Source organism: Hylobates moloch, unplaced genomic scaffold (genome assembly GCF_009828535.3).
Source record: "Hylobates moloch isolate HMO894 unplaced genomic scaffold, HMol_V3 SCAFFOLD_8, whole genome shotgun sequence".
In the NCBI taxonomy this organism is placed as follows: Eukaryota; Metazoa; Chordata; class Mammalia; order Primates; family Hylobatidae; genus Hylobates; species Hylobates moloch.
In genome coordinates, this window is record NW_026652283.1 from 46,491,240 (window position 1) to 46,511,633 (window position 20,394).

Here is a 20,394-nt window from a genome sequence, read left to right on the forward strand (position 1 = left end):
CACTGTCATCCAGGCTGGAGTGTAATAGTGCAATCTTAGCTCACTGCAACCTCCAACTCCTGGGTTCAAGCGGTTCTCTTGCCTCAGCCTCCCAAGTAGCTGGGATTACAGGAGCCTGCCTCCACTCTCGGCTAATTTTTGTATTTTTAGTAGAGATGGTGTTTCACTATGTTGGCTAAGCTGGTCTCGAACTCCTGACCTTAAGTGATCCGCCTGCCTCAGCCTCCCAAAGTGCTGAGATTACAGGCACCTGCCACCACGCCCAGCCTAAAATATATTTTAAAAGATATTTCTCTGAGTTCCTCAAAGGTAGAGTCCATATCTTTTGTCCCCTGAAACTAGTACAAAGTCTTGTACTTCATAGTTGCTCAGTGAATATTAATTTAATGGATGAATCGGTCACACTAGTAATTGCAGAGGTTTTCTCAGGCCCTAGCCCTGGCTGCAAGGACTTTGGAGAGATCTCTCCTCCCGACACCCTCCATTTACCACGTCATCAGACTGTGGTAGCCATTCAATGAGTGCTTAGCGTGAATTCTACACAGTGCTAATTACCTGTAATTCTCACAATGTCCTTAAGCGGTAGCTACTAATATGTCCTCATTTCACACTTAACCTTAATCCCAGCTACTCGATTACAATCCGGGTTACGTGACCTGGCTCACGTCACCTAGCTAATAATGGAAGAGCCCATGTATGTTTGCTTTAGGAATTGGCATTTTTCACGTCCAGCTCTCTAGCCCCCAAGATTTCAACCTCTTCGAGCCTTGACAGATTGGAATAAGAATCCTCTCCAGGAATCTTTCCCAATATGCTGGAACCTAAAGGGAAATAAAACCCCTACTCTGATCAGCGGAGACTGGGCCATGGTGAAAAGGAATGGATGATGCTCCAGGTGTGAGGAAGTGCAGCTTTTTAGCCTGCCACTTATTTTTCATTCAGCCATTTGCAGGAAATGAAGCACACTGCTTTCCATAACCGATTTGTCTTGCAACTTTCTGAACAAGTCACAGCTTCCTCTTTTTTTTTTTTTTTCTTTTTGAGACGGAGTCTCGCTCTGTTGCCCAGGCTGGAGTGCAGTGGCGAGATCTCAGCTCACTGCAACCTCTGCCTCCCGGGTTCAAGTGATTCTCCTGCCTTAGCCTCCCGAGTACCTGGGATTACAGGAGCCTGCCACCATGCCTGGCTAATTTTCGTATTTTTAGTACAGACGGGGTTTCACCATGTTGACCAGGTTGGAACCTTGGCCTATTTATTTATTTATTTTTGAGACGGAGTCTCGCTCTGTTGCCCAGGCTGGAGTGCAGTGGCGAGCTCTCGGCTCACTGCAACCTCTGCCTCCCGGGTTCTAGTATTCTCCTACCTCAGCCTCCCGAGTAGCTGGGATTACAGGCGCTCGCCAACACGCCCGGCTAATTTTTGTATTTTTTAGTAGAGGCGGGGTTTCACCATCTTGGCCAGGCTGGTCTTGAACTCCTGACCTCGTGATCCACCAGCCTAGGCCTTCCAAAGTGCTGGGATTACAGGCGTGAGCCACCGCGCCCGGCCCCTTGGCTTATTTTTCTAAGAAATAGACTAACACTGATCTCACTAGTAGCATTGTTAATATTAAACAAGATAGCTAATCGCTTTAAAGCGTCTAATCACAGTACCCCCACAAGTAGTAGTAAAACAGCAAATCATAGCCAGGAGTGGACAAAAAGCGCTGGGAGTATTAAACCTGGTAGATTTGGAGTCTGGGCAGGGCCTAAGAGGATGGCATCAGCGGATTGGGCCAGCCAAAGGGGGCGGGTTCAGAGGGAGGAGCCAGCTGCCTCCCGCGGTAGTTTCAGCTGTAGCCAATCCTAGAACAAAATCTTCTTGCGTCAGTTGTTGCTGAGGCCCAGATCTCACCCAGATCAGTTCTAGTCGCTGCTGCTTGTACCCGTCCTCCGCTCTTGCGTGTCCGTCCGTTAGACTCAGAGGACTGAGAGAAAGTCTAAGTCACCTTCCTCAGTATCCAGGCCGGAAGGAGACTCTCGGCTACTCGCCCTGAACATGCAGAGCAGCACTGGCTTCCCTATCTCTGGATGCTGCAGGGGCGTCCTGTCAGGAGTTGTAGTGTCAAGATTCCAGTTCTTCTTATGTGACTTGCTGCATAAGCAGGAAGTTGCTGTTTATCGGAGAAGAAGGGCTAGGGAGGGAAACAATCCCGCGGAGCCATATGGAGAGGGCAGGAGGTGTCTAGATAGTGGTAGGCCGGCGGGAGACGGAGTGGGGGGGGGGGGGGGGGGGGTGTTGAGTCCTGGCCCTTTAAACCCGAGGGGGAGGATCCGGAAGTGGATGGGCGGGGCGAAGGGTCCTCGTATATAAGAGGGCCCCAGCCGCGCGGGGTCTCCAATCTGCCATTTTCTGTCCCTGAGTGAGTCTCTGGCGTTCCAAATTGCCTGTTTTTCTCGCAGGCTCTATTCCGTTCGCTGGTTCGCCACCTCAGGGGAACGATGGCCACGGAGTCCACAGCCACTGCCGCCGTCGCCGCGGAGCTGGTTTCTGCCGACAAGTAAGCGGGACTGTGGAAAGCTTGAGGCACTGGCCAGTCCGCGGGGAGGGCTAATGGATAGGGGCTCCGGAGAAGGGACAGACCGGTAGGCAGGAGTACTTGCCTTCCCAGGAGCAGCTGTCGCTGTTCGGGAAGGCCTGGTCACTGGAGCAGTCCTCCTCTTGCTGAGAGCCTCGCGCACCAGCGGTAACGGCGGTCGGCTGGCGCCCCCTGCCCCGCTTTTCGCGGCCGCCATCTTGCCGGGGGCAGCGGCGGCTGTATCCTTCGCCTGCCCCTCTCCTTCCTCCCCCGGCCCGGGGCGGTTGGCCGGGAGGCGGGGCCCTGGCGCGCGGGTTGGCCTTCACGCCCCTTCTGTCCCCAGCGTGTGCCTCGGGTAGAGTCCCTGGATAACCCGGGAATATAACCAGCGGAGATTTGGCGCCAAAAGAAAAAAAAAAAACCCTGCACGAGGAAGGAGGCTGGACCTGAGGGGTCGGGGTGGGCGGGGCCTTGCTGAGGGCGGGGTTTTGCGCGCGTGCGTTCGCTTCCCTCGCCGGCTCTGGAGCAGGGGGCGGGGCCTTGAGGAGGCGGGAAAACTCCATTGTTTGGGGCCGCTGCGGCTCCAGCAGGAGCTTTGGACTCGGTGGGGCCGGCGAGGCTAGTTCCCCCCCCCCACACCTCGCTCACGTCTTGTGCTGGGAGATAGTTATCGCTCCCCCCGACTGCGTGAGCCCCTGCCTGTGGTGGGGAGGATTGTCGTTCTTTAGACTTTGGAGGTGTTGCCTGTTTGGGGGGAACATCATCCAGACGCAAAGCGTCTTCAGGAAGCGCTGTCTGGAGCTCTCACCAGCACTGTTCGGTTGCTAGGTGAATCGGCAGTAGTATGCACGAAGTGGAGAAGGACTGGAGGGAAACAAGATAGGATTGCTTTGAAAGCGGCACAGTGCCACTCAGGCGTAATCTATTTTTTGAACAGTGGAGGGAAACACTACATGAGTTCAAGGAAACAAGTGCTGTTTCCCATACAGTAGGTCTGATTTCCCAATGTTGCCTTATTTTTTTAGGGATCTGGTTCTATTTTTTTTCTAATCTTGTGCGCTTTAGAGGTTAGCTGCCTTCTCTGTAAAAGGAATGGTTGCTGTGAAGTTTTTTAAATTGATATTCTGTAGGCTTACACTGTCGTGATTATGTCTTAGTTTATAGTTAGAGATTTACTTATATCTCTGCTTACCACCTTTTGTTTTCTCTGCGTTCTTGTAGAGCAGTGGTTCTCAAGTCACCCTGAGAATCATTTGGGAACTCCCGGGAAATATAATTTTAATTTCAAACTCCCATTACCTGCCTCTTTCCCCATTGATTCGATATGAGCAGTATAGATTGGGCTTGGGAGTCGTGCTGTAGCTATTATAAAAAGAGCTTTTTTTTATAATGTTTCCTAGACAGCTCTAGCAGTCAGTATTTCACTGACAGCTGTGTGTTTTTGTTTTGTTTTTGCAGACAGGGTCTGACTCTCACATCCAGGCTAGAGTGCAGTGTTGTGATCATAGCTCACTGCAACCTCGAACTCCAGGGCACAAGTGATCTTCCCTAGTAGCTTGGGACTACAGTCGCATGCCACACCACACCTGGCCAATTTTTTGTAGATACAGGGTCTTGATGTTGCCCAGGTTGGTCTCAGACTCTTGGGCTCAAGCAATCCTCCCGCCTTGGCCTCCCATAGTGTTGAGGTTACAGGCGTGAGCCACGGCGCAGGGCCAGGTGTTGTTTTTGTTTTTTGAGATAAAAGTATGCAACAAATACCTCTTGCAGGTCACCTGTGTCTAGTCAGAGTTAGGTCATTAGTGAACTTAGTTTCCTGGCTGGTTATACATAGAGAAAGTTTATGTATATGTGGCTAGAAGAAAGCAAACCATTTAAGTAGTTCCTCACACCATAAATTGAAAGCTAAAACTGAGCAATTATATGTGCTGGGTGTGTGTGTGTGTGGTGGGGGGGTGGGCAGGGTCTCTGTCACCCAGACTGGAGTGCAGTGATGCCATCTTGGCCCACTGCAACCCCTACCTCCTGGGCTCAAGTGATCGTTCCGCCTCGGCCTCCCGAGTAGCTGGGACTACAGGCGCACACCACAAGGCCCAGCTGATTCTAGTATTTATTTTGTAAAGACTGTTTCCGCCATGTTGCCCAAGCTGGTCTCCCAACTCCTAGGCTCAAGGGATCCACCCACCTGGGCATCTCAAAGTGCTGAGATTACCGGCGTGAGCCACCAAGCCTGGCTAGTATTTTCATTTTCATTTTCATTCCTTCGTTTCCCCATCTAATTAGTGTGAGAGAACATGAAAGCAGTGTGTCTCAGTTAAGTAAGTTAGTGGGGACACTTAGAGGTAAAGTTTATAAGGTCCTCATGTTTAAGGGTAGGATAAAGAAAATGACTTGAATTTAGACTTTAGGTAAGAATGTACATTATAATTCGAGGATAACCATTGAAAGAATAAATATAACTTCCAAACCAGTAGAAAGAAAAAAAATGGAATGAGAAATAAACCTCAGTTCAGGTTTTTTAAATTTAGGAGATGAGGGTCTTACTATGTTGCCCAGGCTAGATTCCCAACTCCTAGTCTCAAGCAATCCTTCCACCTTGGCCCTCTGGGTAGCTGGGACTACAGGCATGCATCACCTCGCCTGGCTTAGAATTGGCTTTGATACCAGCTTCATTGCTTCAGTAGTGATACTGGACCACAGTTTTGTCGTCTGCAAAAAGTCTTAGGTTGGCTTTTGTCCCCTCATGCCATTAAAACAGTATTGTTTAAGGCAATGTATATCTAAATGCTAAATTAATCCTGTCATTCTTAGCTTTCTAACTAGTTCTTAGTTTTTTGTTTTTTTTTGAGAGGGAGTTTTGTCACCCAGGCTGGAGTGCAGTGGCACAATCTCTGCTCACTGCAACCTCTGCCTCCCCCCCCCCCCCGGGTTCAAGCAATTCTCCTGCGTCAGCCTCCCAAGTAGCTGGGACTGCAGGTGCATACCACCACACCTGGCTAATTTTTTGGGGTTTTGCCATGTTGGCCAGGGTGATCTCGAACTCCTGACCTCAGGTGATCCGCCCATCTTGGCATGAGCCACTGTGCCTGGCTGCAGTTATGATTTAATACTGCATCTTTGTTCATTTACATATCTCAACTGTGGATGGTGCCATGTATGGTCTGTGTTTTGATGAATTTTAGCTTTTTATAATTTGTGTGTATTTTATGGTAGTAAAGAAGACTAGTACCTACATGTCTTTTATGCATTGATTACATACATTTTATTAATTCAACATTTCTAGGCTATGAGGTTTGTCTTGAGTTTTTTCTTATATATATAATTAATTAATTAATTAATTAATTTTTTGGAGAAAGAGTCTTGTTCTCTTGCCCAAGCTGGAGTGTATTGGCCCGATCTTGGCTTACTGCAACTTCGCCTCCCCTGCACAAGCGATTCTTGTGCATCAGCCTCCCAAGGAGCTGAGACTACAGTTTACAAAAATTAGCCGAGCATGGTAGCGGGGGCCTGTAATCGCTTGAAACTGGGAGGCGGAGGTTGCAGTGAGTCGAGATTGTGCCACTGCACTCTAGCCTCAGAGCAAGACTCCATCTCAAAAAAACAAAAAGGCCAGGTGGTGTGGCTCACGTGGTAATCCCAACAATGTGGGAAGCCAACACCTGCGGATCACTTGAAGCCAGGAGTTCGAGACCAGCCTTGCTGACGTGGCAAAACCCTGTCTCTACTAAAAATACAAAAATTAGCCAGGCGTGGTTGTGCTTGACTATAGTCATACAGCGTCTCGCTCCGTTGCCCAGACTTGAGTGCACTGGCACGATCTAGGCTCACCGCAGCCTCCACCTCCAGGGTTCAAGCAATTCTGCCTCAGCCTCCCGAGTAGTTGGGATTACAGGCGCCCGCCACCACACCTGGCTAATTTTTGTATTTTTAGTAGAAATGAGGTTTCACCATGTTGGCCAGGCTGATCTCGAACTCCTGACTTCAGGTGATCCACTCACCTTGGCCTCCCAAAGTTCTGGGATTATAGGCGTGAGCCACCGTGCCCAGCCTACACTTCTTTTTTTAAAATTAATTTTTTGAACTAGAGAAGGGGTCTCATTTTGCTGCCTAGCCTGGTCTTGAACTCCTAGCCTCAAACAGTTCTTCTGCCTTCCAAAGTGCAGAAGGAGGCCACCCTGCCTAGCCTTGAATTTCTGTTAGCAATGTATGGGAGCACAATTTCTCCTTAACCTCATCTTTGACTATTTGATGGATAAAACATACTTTCTAAGTATAGTTTTTTTGTTTCTCTTAAGAATGAGTGGCCGGGCGCGGTGGCTCACACCTGTAATCCAGCACTTTGGGAGGCTGAGGTGGGCGGATCACGAGGTCAGGAGATCGAGACCATCCTGGCTAACACGGTGAAACCCATCTCTACAAAAAAATACAAAAAAATCAGCTGGGCGTGGTGGTGGGCGCCTGTAGTCCCAGCTACTTGAGAGGCTGAGGCAGGAGAATGGCGTGAACCCGGGAGGCGGAGCTTGCAGTAAGCCGAGATCCCGCCACTGCACTCCAGCCTGGGCAACAGTGCGAGACTCTGTCTCAAAAAAAAAAAAAAGTAGCAGGTGGTCAAGTGTTTGTTTTATTTTTTGTGAATGTTTATATTAAATCCATTAATCTATTCCATTGGGCTTTTTTATCCCGTTGACTAAGATTCTACGTATATTTGCTAAGTTAACCTTTTGTGAAATGAATTAGATGGAGTAGAATCTATCACTATCCTATGGTTTCTGGTTTGTTTGTTTGTTTATTTGAAACAGGGTCTTACTCTGTCACCCAGGCTGGAATATAGTGGTATGATCATAGCTCACTGCAGCCTCTATCTCCTGGGCTTAAGCAATCTTCCCATGTCAGTCTCTGGAGTAGCTGGGACTACAGGCATGTACCACCATACCCATCTCATTTTATTTTTGGTAGAGACAGGTCTCGCTATGTTGCCCAGGTTGGTTTTTGAACCCCTGAGCTCAAGCAGTCCACCTACCTCGGCCTTACAAAGTGTTGGGATTACAGGAGAGAGCCACTGCACCCAGTCTGGTTTCTGGATTTAAAACGGCCTTCTCCAAACAAATTACCAAGTAATTTCCCTGTCATTTCCTCTAGTACTTCTCTGGATTCATGCTCATTCTAAAAATTCATAATGAACGTCATAAAACTATGAAGCCATAGCTTCATAGTTGTAAATGTAGTGACTATTAGAATTAACTTTTTTTTTTTTGAGACGGAGTCTTGCTCTGTCACCCAGGCTGGAGTGCAGTGGCGCAATCTCGGCTCACTGCAAGCTCCGCCTTCCGGGTTCACGCCATTCTCCTGCCTCAGCCTCTCCGAGTAGCTGGGACTACAGGCGCCCGCCACCACGCCCGGCTAATTTTTTTTTGTATTTTTAGTAGAGACGGGGTTTCACGGTGGTCTTGATCTCCTGACCTTGTGATCCGCCCGCCTCGGCCTCCCAAAGTGCTGGGATTACAAGCGTGAGCCACCGCGCCCGGCCCAGTAGAATTAACATTTTAAAAAATAACTGGATCAGGCCTGGCGCAGTGGCTCACACCTGTAATCTCAGCACTTTGGGAGGTCGAGGTGGGAGAATCACTTAAGGTCAGGAGTTCGAGACCAGCCTGGCTAACATGGTGAAACCCGATCTCTGGTAAAAAGAGAAAAATTAGCTGGGCGTGGTGGTGGGCGCCTATAATCCCAGCTACTTGGGAGGCTGAGGCAGGAGAATTGCTTGAACCCGGGAGGCAGAGGCTGCAGGGAGCTGAGATGGTATCACTGCACTCCAGCCTGGGCAACAGAGAAAGGCTGTCTCAAAAACAAAACAAAACTGGATCAGACATATCTATTGCCCAGATAGGACATGAACATCCGTTTATAATTTTTGTTCTGATCCAGTAGTCCTCAGAGCATGGTTCTAGAAACCAGCAGTGTGTCACCTGGGCAGTTGTTAGAAATGCAGATTCTTGAACCTTACCTCAAACCCTCTGACTCAGAAACTGTAGGGGGTGGAGCTCAAACTGTTTTAACAGTTCCTCCAAATGGTTTGCATACAGACTAAAATTTGAGAAACACTGCTTTAATTCATCTTTTTTTTTCCAACTGTACAAGTACTGCCTTAGTTCAGCCTCTTTTCTGTTTGTCTAGGCTTGTGCTAAGAAAGAATAGAAATAAATTTATTGGCCGGGCGCGGTGGCTCACGCCTGTAATCCCAGCACTTTGGGGGGCCGAGGCAGGTGGATCACGAGGTCAGGAGATTGAGACCATCCTGGCTAACACGGTGAAACCCTGTCTCTACTAAAAATACAAAAAAATTAGCTGGGCATGGTGGCGGCTGCCTGTAGTCCCAGCTACTCCAGAGGCGGAGGCAGGAGAACGGCGTGAACCCGGGAGGCGGAGCTTGCAGTGAGCGGAGATCGCGCTAGGGCACTCCAGCCTGGGCGACAGAGCGAGACTCCGTCTCAAAAAAAAAAAAGAAATTTATCACTGATAAATGCTTTACAGTGTTATTTAATAGTGTTTTTACTGGTTCCTTGCTTTTAATGGTATTCAATTCAGTCTTATGTTGCAGTCATAGTGTAACTTTTTTTTTTTTTTTTTTTTTTGAGACAGAGTCTCGCTGTGGTATCTCCCTGACATTGTATTTAAAAAACCTGTGTGTTACAGACTGGAAATAAAAGACCTAGTCCCTTAACCACAGGTAGTTTGAGAGGCTCTGCGCTAGACCATTTGGTCAGAATGACCTCTTAATAAAGCTATTTGATATAAATGACTGGCTGTGACGGAGTTTGTAGATAAGGATCCAAGACCATTTCAAGATTCTAGGCAAATGGCCCAGATAGCTTATAACCTGTAGCTGAAAGCACTGCCCTTTAAGTTGTTCCTCATCCTTGTGGTTATAGCTGTGAAGTTGCCACTTATTTTCAGCCCTGGATATTTGAGTAAGAATTAAATGAATTAAATTTGATAACGTAAGTAAATAATACTTGAGTATTTAATAAATGACAGCTCTTTTATTCCTTTATATTTTTCTGAATTTATTTTATTTTCAGGCTTAATAATTGCTTCCAGTTTTACATTTTTTCCCCTTTAATTTTTTATTACAGAATTGAAGATGTTCCTGCTCCTTCTACATCTACAGATAAAGTGGAGAGGTAAGATTATTTACATGGTACAGGTAGATTCATATCAGGAACATAAACTAAGAGCAATATAACTTTAAAGTTATTTTTATTTTTTAATTAATTTTTGATAGAGGCAAGGTGTCGCTTTGTTGCTCAGGCTGAAGTGCAGTGTGCAATCAGGGCTCACTACAACCTTGAACTCCTGGGCTCAAGCAATCCTCCCACTTCAACCTCCTGAGTAGCTAGGACTATAGGCACATGCCACTACACTTGGCTCATTTGTAAATTTTTTGGAGAGATGGGGTCTTGCTATGTTGCCAAGGCTGATCTCAAACTCCTAGCCTCAAGCAATCCTCCCTGCCTAAACCTTTCAAAGTATAGAATTATAGGTGTGAACTACCAGGCCCGTCTCACCTCCTCCCCCTGTAACTTTTCCATCTTGATACGACTATGGTTTTTTGTTTGTTTTTCTTTATCTCAGATCTACACCCGCAGTGACTATGTTTCTTAATCAGAGGTGGGCATAATAATTAACTAAAAAGCTTACCCAAAAGGTAGATGCTAGGTTACATCCCTGGAGATTTCTTGTTTCATTTTTTAGAGACAGGGTCTTGCTCTGTTGCCTAAGGTGGAGTACAGTGATGTTATCGTAGCTCACCACCACCTTGAACTCCCGGGCTAAAGGGATTCTTCTGCCTTAGCCTTCTGAGTAGCTGGGACTACAGGCATGCACCACCACATCTGGCTAATTCTTTTATTTATTTTTGAGACTGAGTTTTACTCGTGTAGCCCAGGCTGGAGTGCAGTGGCACAATCTTGGCTCACTGCAACATCTGCCTCCTGGGTTCAAGCAATTCTCCTGCCTCAGTCTCACAAGTAGCTGCGATTACAGGCGGGTGCCACTACGCCCGGCTAATTTTTGTATTTTTAGTAGAGATGGGGTTTCACCATGTTGGCCAGGTTGGTCTTGAACTCCCTACCTCAGGTGATCTGCCCGCCTTGGCCTCCCAAAGTGTTGGGATTACAGGCGTGAGCCACTGTGCCCACCCGAATTACATTTTTTGAAGAGGAATCTTGCTTTGTTGGCCAGGCTGGTCTCCAACTTGGGCTCAAGCAATCCCCCTGCCTTGGCTTCCCTGTGTTGGGATTACCAACCTGATCTACCATGCCCAGCTGATTTTATTTGTTGAGCTTGAGATAAAATTTGGGTTCATGTGTTATGGAAAAGCTTTCTGATAAGATTGAGAATTAACTACTGTTAGAATATCTTACAAATATTTTGTTTGTTTTTGGAGATGGAGTCTCACTCTGTCACCCAGGCTGGAGTGCAATGGCACGATCTTGGCTCACTGCAACCTCCGCCTCCCGGGTTCAAGCGATTCTCCTGCCTCAGCCTCCCAAGTAGTTGGGATTACAGGCACCCACCACCATGCCTGGCTAATTTTTATATTTTTAGTAGAGACAGGGTTTCGCCATGTTGGTCAGGCTGGTCTTGAACTCCTGGGTGATCTGCCTGTCTTGGCCTCCCAAAGTGCTGGGATTACAGGCATGAGCCACCGCGCCCGGCCACAAATACATTTTTTAAGTGTCCATAGGGTTTTATGTTTTTCATGTTTGAAATCCTGTTGTCATCTTGGTTATTTAACCCTTTTCCCATTTGCCCTGAGAATACTTGCTGGTGGTGCTCAGGGCTGCAGCATTTTACCCAGTGAAAACTGCCATGAAATAGCTCCCCTTTATTTTCATATCACTCTAATATATAGATTTTGGATAAAAAGACATCATTCTATTTATAGCACTCTTTAGTAATGGTATTTCCATTTACAAAATATGGTAATTCTCGATTGCTGTAAATGTCAAATCCTAGAAAATGTAGCATTCCTATGTATGATGTTAACATCATTCTCAAATGGTTGTTGGTCAGAGATTCATTTGATGAATCCAATTTTTATGAAATAGACAATTCTGATGTTAGTTGTGTTTAGAAATAACTCTGGCCAGGCACGGTGGCTCATGTCTGTAATCCCAGCACTTTGGGAGGCTGAAGTGGGCTGATCACTTGAGGTCAGGAGTTCAAGACCAGCCTGGCCAACATGGTGAAACCCTGTCTCTACTAAAAATACAAAAATTAGCTGAGTGTGGTGGCGGGCGCCTATAATCCCAGCTACTCGGGAGGCTGAGGCAGGAGAATCACTTGAACCTGGGAGGTGGAGGTTGCGTTGAGCCCAGATTGTGCCACTGCACTCCAGACTGGGTGACAGAGTGAGACTGTCTCCAAAAGAAAAAAAAAAAACTCCAAGAACAGTTTTATATTTTTATTTTCACTCTGAAAGTCAGATTTGCTTCAGCTTCAAAGAACATGTTTATGTAAAATTGAATGAGTGCTGGCAGTGAGCTGTACTTTTTTTTTTTTTTTTTTCTCTTAAACAGGAAAAGGGTTAAAATAAGTCTTAGGAAATACTGCTTGGCTGGGTGTGGTACCTTACACCAGTAATCCCAGCACTTTGAGAGGCCAAGCAAGACCTCCATCTCTGAGAGGATCACATGACCCCAGGAGTTCGAGACCAGCCTGGGCAACATGGCAAGACACCATCTCTAAAAAAAAAAAAAAATTTTTTTTTAATTAGCTGTTCATTGTGGCACTTGCGCGTGGTCCCAGATACTGGGGAGGCTGAGGTAGGAGGATTGCGGAAGCCCAGGAAGTTGAGCTTATGGTGAGCTATGATCCTGCCACTGCACTCTAGTCTGGGTGACAAGAGTAAGACCCTGTCTACAAAAAAAAAAAAAAAAAAAGGAAAGAACAAAAATAGGGCTAGGCGTGGTGGCTCACGCCTGTAATCTCAGCACTTGGGGAGGCTGAGGTGGGTGAATCACCTGAGGTCAGGAGTTCAAGATCAGCCTGGCCAACATGGTGAAACCCCATCTCTACTAAAAAAGATACAAAAATTAGCCGGTCGTGGTGGCGAGCGCCTGTAATTCCAGCTACTTGGGAGGCTGAGGCAGAAGAATCACTTGAACCCGGGAGGTGGAAGTTGCAGTCAGCCAAGATCACACTACTGCACTCCAGCCTGGGTGACAAGCGAAACTCTCAAAAAAACAAAGCAAAATATCTTGTGAGTTAATCTGGTATTTGGGTGGTATGAATACTGAATACTGTTTAGGATTGATCCTAAACACAATACTTCTTTTTTTTTTTTTTTTGAGGCGGAGTCTCGCTCTGTTGCCCAGGCTGGAGTGCAGTGGCGCAATCTCGGCTCACTGCAAGCTCCGCCTCCCAGGTTCACGCCATTCTCCTGCCTCAGCCTCTCCGAGTAGCTGGGACTACAGGCGCCCGCCACCACGCCTGGCTAATTTTTTTTTTTTGTATTTTTAGTAGAGATGGGGTTTCACCGTGGTCTGGATCTCCTGACCTCGTGATCCGCCCGCCTCGGCCTCCCAAAGTGCTGGGATTACAAGCGTGAGACACCGCGCCCGGCCAACACAATACTTTCAAGGGGATTACTCATAGGATGTACCATGGTATTTAAGTTTCTGCACTGACTAAATGTAGCTAGGCTGCCCAAAACACAGTGCTTGATATGTAATCATCAGTATTAAACTCCATCGCCCAGGTTGGAGTACAGTAGTGCGATCGTGGCTCACTGCAGCCTTGACCTTTCCTGGGCTCAGGTGATCCTCCTGCCTTAGCCTCTTGGGTAGCTAGGACCACAGATGTGTGCCACCATGCCTGGCTAATTTTTGTATTTTGTTTTTAGAGATGAGGTTTCGTCATGTTGCCCAGGCTGGTGCTCAAGCCGTCTTCTCACCTCAGCCACCTGAAGTGCTGGGATTACAGGTGTGAGCCACTATGCTTGGCATAAGCATTTGATTTTTAGAGGACCAGAGTATTCTGATTCTGAGAGAAACATGAAGGATAGTTGGAAAACACATTATTAGTCTCACCTTAAATTTATAACCTCTGACCCGAAGTGAGTTTTTAGTTTTGATTGTCAGTTACACCGCATTTCTCTGGTCAAGTTGTTTTTCCATTCTGCGGAACTGCTTAATCTTTCCTTCTTTTTTTTCCCCCTTGAGTCAGGGTATTGCTCAGCCACTCAGCTGGGTCCTGATCCTGGCTTGGTGCAGCCTCAAACTCCTGGGCTCAAGAGATACTTCTGCCTTAGCCTCCCAGACTAAGTTTTGTGTGTGTGTGTTTTAGAGACAGGGTCTTATTATGTTGCTCACGCAGGTCTTGAACTCCTGGCCTCAATATGATGCTCCCTCCTCAGCCTCCTGAGTTGTTGCATTTATAGGCATGAGCCACTGTACCCAGCTGATCAATTTTTCTTTATATATTCTTAAACATTCAACACCATACCCCTCATCTTGCTTTTACCTGATGATTTTCCTTTGTTTTATGTTTGGTTCTAGATTTTTGTTTGTTCACTGAATAAACAATACGAAGAGAAATTTCTTAACACTGGGCCATAAATCTGTACCCATATATTCTCTCCTTTTGAATGCCTGTTCATGCTCTTATTCAGCAGTTCTCAAAGTTTTTTTCTTGTATACCTTTGGGGTCTCCAGTACTCTTTCAGGGATAATGTAAGATCAAAACTGTTTTTGTAACAGCAAGACTGCGTTTTTGACCACTGGCAGTGATCGTGTAAAAGTAATGGTGGATAAACCTGCTGTTACCTTAACATAAATCAAGGCAGTGGCAACAAATAGCACTAGCAATTCTTGTGTTCTTCACTATCACCTTCACTTAGAAAATGTCCATGATAAAGCATTACAAACTTAAGTTTATTAATTCTCAGTCCTTGACTACATGGTTTTAAGGTAACCTGGCAAAATAGGAATTATGGATGGAGTACTTCAGCATATCAAAAGTAGGTACAATGGTTTTCTTTATGAAAACCCTTTGTGTGATTTTAATTAAGAGTTGATTGAGCTACTTTTTTCATGTAACTTTACTGGCTTTTATTTGACAGAATGTTTTATTCGAAAGTTTTATTTTTGAAAGAATGACCAACAGACAAACTTTTATTTAGACTTGATACTTAGCAGATGTTTTCTCCAAAAAGAATACAGTGAGCCTGTCACTTTAAGGGAAATAACTGACAGTATTGGGTGCTAGTGATAGAATGTGAGCTTTCACATGAAAAATAAAAATTTTGGATAAGTTATATATCAACTGCTGTTGTGAGACTGAATACTTTGACTGTTCTGATGAAATTGATTTTTAAGTTGTGGTAAAACACACATAAAATTTTCCATCTTTTTAAGTGTGTAAATAAGTCAGTAGTGTTAAGTAAATTCACATTGTTGTATACGCAATCTTATCTTGCAAATCTGAAACTATTACCCAGTAAACAACTCCCTCTTTCTGTCTCCCCTAGCCCCTGGCAACCACCATTCTGCCTTCTGTCTCTGAATTTGGCTACTTTAGGTACCTCATATAAATGGAATAATAGAATATTTACCTTTTTGTGACTGGCTTATTTCACTTAGCATAGTGTTCTTAACGTTCATCCATGTTGTGGTGTGTCAGAATTTCCTTTTTATTGTGAGTACTGCTGCTGTGACCTTGGGTTTATGTAATCGTTCATAAGTAGATCTAGAATACAAGATAGACTGGTTTTTAATGTACCAGTATGAGAGAAGTTCATCAGTGTTTTCAGATCATACAGTACAACTAAACTTTAAGAAATTACCACTTGTTGGTCAAGTGCAGTGGCTCACGCCTGCATCCCAGTACTTTGGGAGGCTGAGGCGGGAGGATCACTTGAGTTCAGGAGTTTGAGACCAGTTTGGCAAACATGGTAAAACTGTCTCTAGTAAAAATACAAAAATTAGCTGGGCATGGTGGCATGTGCCTATAATCCCTGCTACTCAAAGTGGCTGAGGCAGGAGAACCGCTTGAACCTGGGAGGCAGAGGTTGCAGTGAGCAGAGATCGCACTACTGTACTCCAGCCTGGCCAATAGAGTGAGATGCTGTCTCAAAAAAAAAAGAAAAAAAGAAATTACCACTTGTTGGCTGGGCGTGGTGGCTCACGCCTGTAATCCCAGCACTTTGGGAGGCCAAGGCAGCGGATCACTTGAGGTCAGGAGTTTTGAGACCAGCCTGGCCAACATGGTGAAACCGTCTCTACTAGAAATACAAAAATTAGCTGGGTGTGGTGGTGCCTGCTTTTAATCCCAGCTACTGGGGAGGTTGAGGCACAAGAATGGCTTGAACCCAGGAGGTGGAGGTTGCAGTAAGCTGAGATCATGCCACTGCGCTCTAGCCTGGGTGACACAGCAAGACTTTTTTTTTTTTTTTTTTTTTTTTTTTTTAAGACAAATGACCACTTGTTGGGTTTGGGTGTGGAAACAGAAGAATATCCAGTTATCTGAAAGGACTATGTAAATATTCTCGGCTGGGCGCGGTGGCTCACGCTTGTAATCCCAGCACTTTGGGAGGCCGAGGCGGGCGGATCACGAGGTCAGGAGATCGAGAACACGGTGAAACCCCGTCTCTACTAAAAATACAAAAAATTAGCCGGGCGTGGTGGCGGGCTCCTGTAGTCCCAGCTACTCGGAGAGGCTGAGGCAGGAGAATGGCGTGAACCCGGGAGGCGGAGCTTGCAGTGAGCCGAGATTGCGCCACTGCACTCCAGCCTGGGCAACAGAGCGAGACTCCGTCTCAAAAAAATAAATAAATAAAATTAAATAAATAAATATTCTTTTAACAACTACATATCTATATCAAGTCAGATATTTCTGTATTTTAATGAAAAGAAAACATGGTAGAATAGTGAATATGAAAATCCTGTTCTCTTCTACTAACAGGCATTTAGGAGATTTGTAAAAATGTAACAGTGCCACTATTACCAAATTTTTGTTTGGAAGTTATTTTTCAAAGAAAGTCATGTTATTAACGTAACATTTAAAAATATTTAAAATTATTTTAGTTCTAATTTCAGTATGGCGAATACTGACAGATATAACTTGCATACACAGAGGCTTTTGGGGGGCTTCAGTAACGTAATAGTGTAAAGGATCCTGACATCAAAGTTTCTTTGCTCTTACATAACACAAACATCTCCATTTGTTCACAAGATCCCACTCATCATTTACTTAATAACAGAACTCCTTTAGTTCTCTATGCAACAATACTATTCTTGTTTCCTATGAGATTACTTGTATCAACCCACTAGGTATCAGATTTAACCGTTTGTTGACCCCCTCATACTTCCCTTCATCTATTACCTCACATCAAGTTTCTTTGACAGGAAAATGTGAAAGAGGTGTCCACTCTGTTTCTCTACTACTTCTTTTGTTCTTAATTGAAGCTGCTTCAATTGAGTTTTTCTCTACCATTCTACTAAAATAGTCTTGTTTATGGTCTTTAATACCATCCATATTCCTTACTCTAGTAGTCATTTCTCAGCTCTCAGAGTTAATCTTGTCAGTAACATTTGACCCAATCCATTACTCCCGTTACTTTTTTTTTTTTATGAGATGGAGTCTTGCTCTGTCACCCAGGCTTGAGTGCAATGGCGCGATCTTGGCTCACTGCAGCCTCCTTCTCCCAGGTTTAAGCAATTCTCCTGCCTCAGCCTCCCAAATAGCTGGGATTACAGGCATGCACCACCATGCCCGGCTAATGTTTGTATTTTTAGTAGAGACAGGGTTTCGCCATGTTGGCCAGCCACTGTGCCTGGCCCCATTACTTTACTTCATACTATTTTCTTGTCTCTTTTCCTTCACTGGCTATTCCCCTCAACCCCCATTCTTCTTCGTCGCCCCTACCTCTAAATGTTGGAAGGCTCCCAGGGCTCATTCAGTCCTACGATGTCTTTATTAGTAGCCACTCCCTGTGTATTCTCCTCTGTTAAGTCCTGTGGCTTTAAGTACCTGACTCTCCCATTTGTATCTCCAGTCCCCATATCTCTCCCAAATTTCTCCCTTTTAATATCCTGGAGGTCTAATAGGGATCTCAGAATTAACATATCCAAAGCTAAATACTGTACAGTAATTGATTGCCCTGTTTCTCACTGGCTTTTCCTTCAGTTGACTTTTTAAACAGTCAGTGGCAGTGTTCTAGAACTTTTCATCTAGATTGTGTAGATTTGAATCGCTGCCATTAATACTCAGTTTTTCATCTGTAAAGTGGGGGTAATAATTCAATAACTTTATGAGGTGTAGATCCTAGGATTTAAATGTAGATAAAATTTCTACATAGTCCATTATTAACACTTTTAACACTTAATACCAGTTGCCCAGGCCAAAAAAAACGTTTGCTTTATCTCTGACTCTTTCATTCAATAAATTATATATCTAGTCCATTAGCGAATTTTAAAATAAGTATATTCAGAATCTAACCCTCTCTAATACTCCTCAGGTTGTTCTTGTCTAGATTTTTACGGTTTGCTTCCTTTTTTTTTTTTTTTTTTTTTTATGAAGAGGTTTTTTTTTTTTTGGACATAGGGTCTTGTTCTGTTGCCCACGCTGGAGTGCTGCAGTGTGATCCTAGTTCACTGCAGTCTTGAATTCCTGGGCTCAAACAGTCCTCCTGCCTTAGCCTCGCGAGTAACGGGGACTACAGGTGCATACCGTGATGTCAGCTAATTTTTGTATTTTCCTGTAGAGATGCTAGTCTCTTAACTCCTGGGCTCAAGTGATCCTCCTACCTTGGCCTCCCAAAGTGCTGGGATTACAGGCATGAGCCACCATGCTCAGCCTTAGACTTTTTCTTTTCCTCTCTTTTCTTTTTTTTAAGATGGAGTCTCGCTCTGTCACCCATGCTGGAGTGCAGTGGCACAATCTCGGCTCACTGCAACCTCTGCCTCAGTCTCCCAAGTAGCTGGGACTACAGGCACACACCACCACGCCTGGCTAATTGTATTTTCAGTAGAGGGGGGGCGTTTCACTATCTTGGCCAGGCTGGTCTTGAACTCCTGACCTTGTGATCCGCCCGGCCAGACTTTGTTTCCAACTGGTTTTCTCCCCAGTTCTGTTCTTGTTCTGTCTTAAAGTCTATACTAATGTGATGCTGCTCTCTCTTCTTCCTCACCTTTATTTCCCATAGTTCTTCTCCAGCTTACTCTAGCCAGAAAAGTTTTCTGTTTCTCAAATATTTTAAGCAAGTTTCTTTTAGAGCTTTGAACTTACTGTTGCCTCTGTCCTAGAGTGCTTTTCCCCTGTATTTTTTTTTTTTTTTTTTTTTTTTTGGCTTGCCTTCTTAAGTTCTCTGCTTCAATTTGACATTGTCCATGTGGTCTTAGCTCATTCTTGTTATAATCACAGTGTCTTGAATTGTGCCCAGCAATATCAGGTGCCCAAGTATTGTTGATTGAATTAAGAAGAGGGATTATCCTTCCAAATAATTTGGTTTTCATTAATGGAACTTGAAATATCACTGACTCTTGCTCTTTTGACCCAGGTTTTTCTTAAAGCTGTAAGAAACATTAAATGAAGGTCTAATTGACATACAGGAAACTGCACATAACTTTAAAGTAACAATTATGAGTTTCTTCTACATATGTATACACCTGTAAACCATTATCACAATCAAGATAATGAGCATTTTCATCACCTCAAAGTTTCCTCATGTGCCTTTGTACTTCATTCCCTCCCCAGCAACCATTAATCTGCTTTCTGTCACTGAAGATGGGTTGCATTTTGTAGAATATTATCTAAATAGAATCATACAGTAAGTACTGTTTCTTTTTGTATAGTTTCTTTGATTCGGCATAATTATTTTGAGATTCATCCATGTTACCACGTGTATTAATAGTTCATTCTTTTTGTTAGTGAATGACATTTCATGATGTAGATATATCACAATTTGTTTATCCATTTGGGTTTCCAGTTTTTGGCTTACAAATAAAGCTGCTGTGAATATTTGTGTACAAGTCTTTGTATGGGCATTCATTTCCATTTTTTGGGTTCATACCTAGGACTAGAATGGCTAGATCGTATGGTAGGTATATATCTAACTTTAAGAAACGTCCAAACTGTTTTCTAAAGTGATTCTACTATTACATTCTTACCAGCAGTGTTTGACAGTTCTAGTTGCCCTACATCCTCACCATCATTTGATATATGGTCAGTCTTCTAAAATTTTAGCTATTATAGTGAGTATAACAGTATCTTATTGTGGGTTTAGTTTGTATTTTTTTGAGTGACCAATAATGTTGGCATCTTTTCATGTGCTTATTTGCCATCTGTGTATCTTTGATGACATGTTTGTTAAAATCTTTCGCCTCCTTTTTATTGGATTATTATTGCATTCTAAGAGTTCTTTATATATTGAAGTCCTTTATCAGAAATTTTGCATATATTTTCTCCCAGTTTGGCCTGCCTTTTTTGTTTTTATAACAGTGTCTTTCAAAACCAAAAGTTTTTCATTTTAGCGGTGTGTCTAGTTTATTGATTTTTTTCCTCTTGTTAATAGTTTGTGCTTTTTCTTTCATATTCAAGAAGTCTTTGCCAAACCCAAAGTCACTAAGATTTTATCCTATATTTTCTTGTAGGAATTTTATGGTTTAAATCTTATATTTAGAAAGCCTATGATCCATTTCAGATTAATTTTTGTATGAGATATGAGATAACAGTTGAGGTTCACTTTATTGCATATGGATTTATAATTACTGCAGCACCATTTGTTAGAAAGATTATCCATTCCCCATTGCATTGCCTTGGTACCTTTTTCAAAA

The 20,394-nt window shown here is 44.3% G+C and overlaps 1 protein-coding gene across 5 annotated transcripts in view; it reads left to right on the plus strand.

Moving 5' to 3' along the window:
* The first annotated feature begins 2,363 nt into the window (after positions 1 to 2,363).
* Positions 2,364 to 20,394, plus strand: part of NASP (nuclear autoantigenic sperm protein) — a 35,226-nt gene continuing 17,195 nt past the window's right edge. For 3 of the 5 annotated variants that reach the window (XM_032160696.2, XM_058443128.1, XM_032160698.2), the window contains exons 1-3: positions 2,404 to 2,539; positions 9,691 to 9,738; positions 19,316 to 19,388. In XM_032160696.2, the coding sequence (XP_032016587.1) occupies positions 9,699 to 9,738; positions 19,316 to 19,388 (113 nt within the window). In that variant the 5' untranslated portion in view covers positions 2,404 to 2,539; positions 9,691 to 9,698. Of the gene's footprint in view, positions 2,540 to 3,485; positions 3,546 to 9,690; positions 9,739 to 19,315; positions 19,389 to 20,394 lie in introns of those variants that run through there. The other 2 variants (XM_032160697.2, XM_058443127.1) reach the window with 2 other exon arrangements.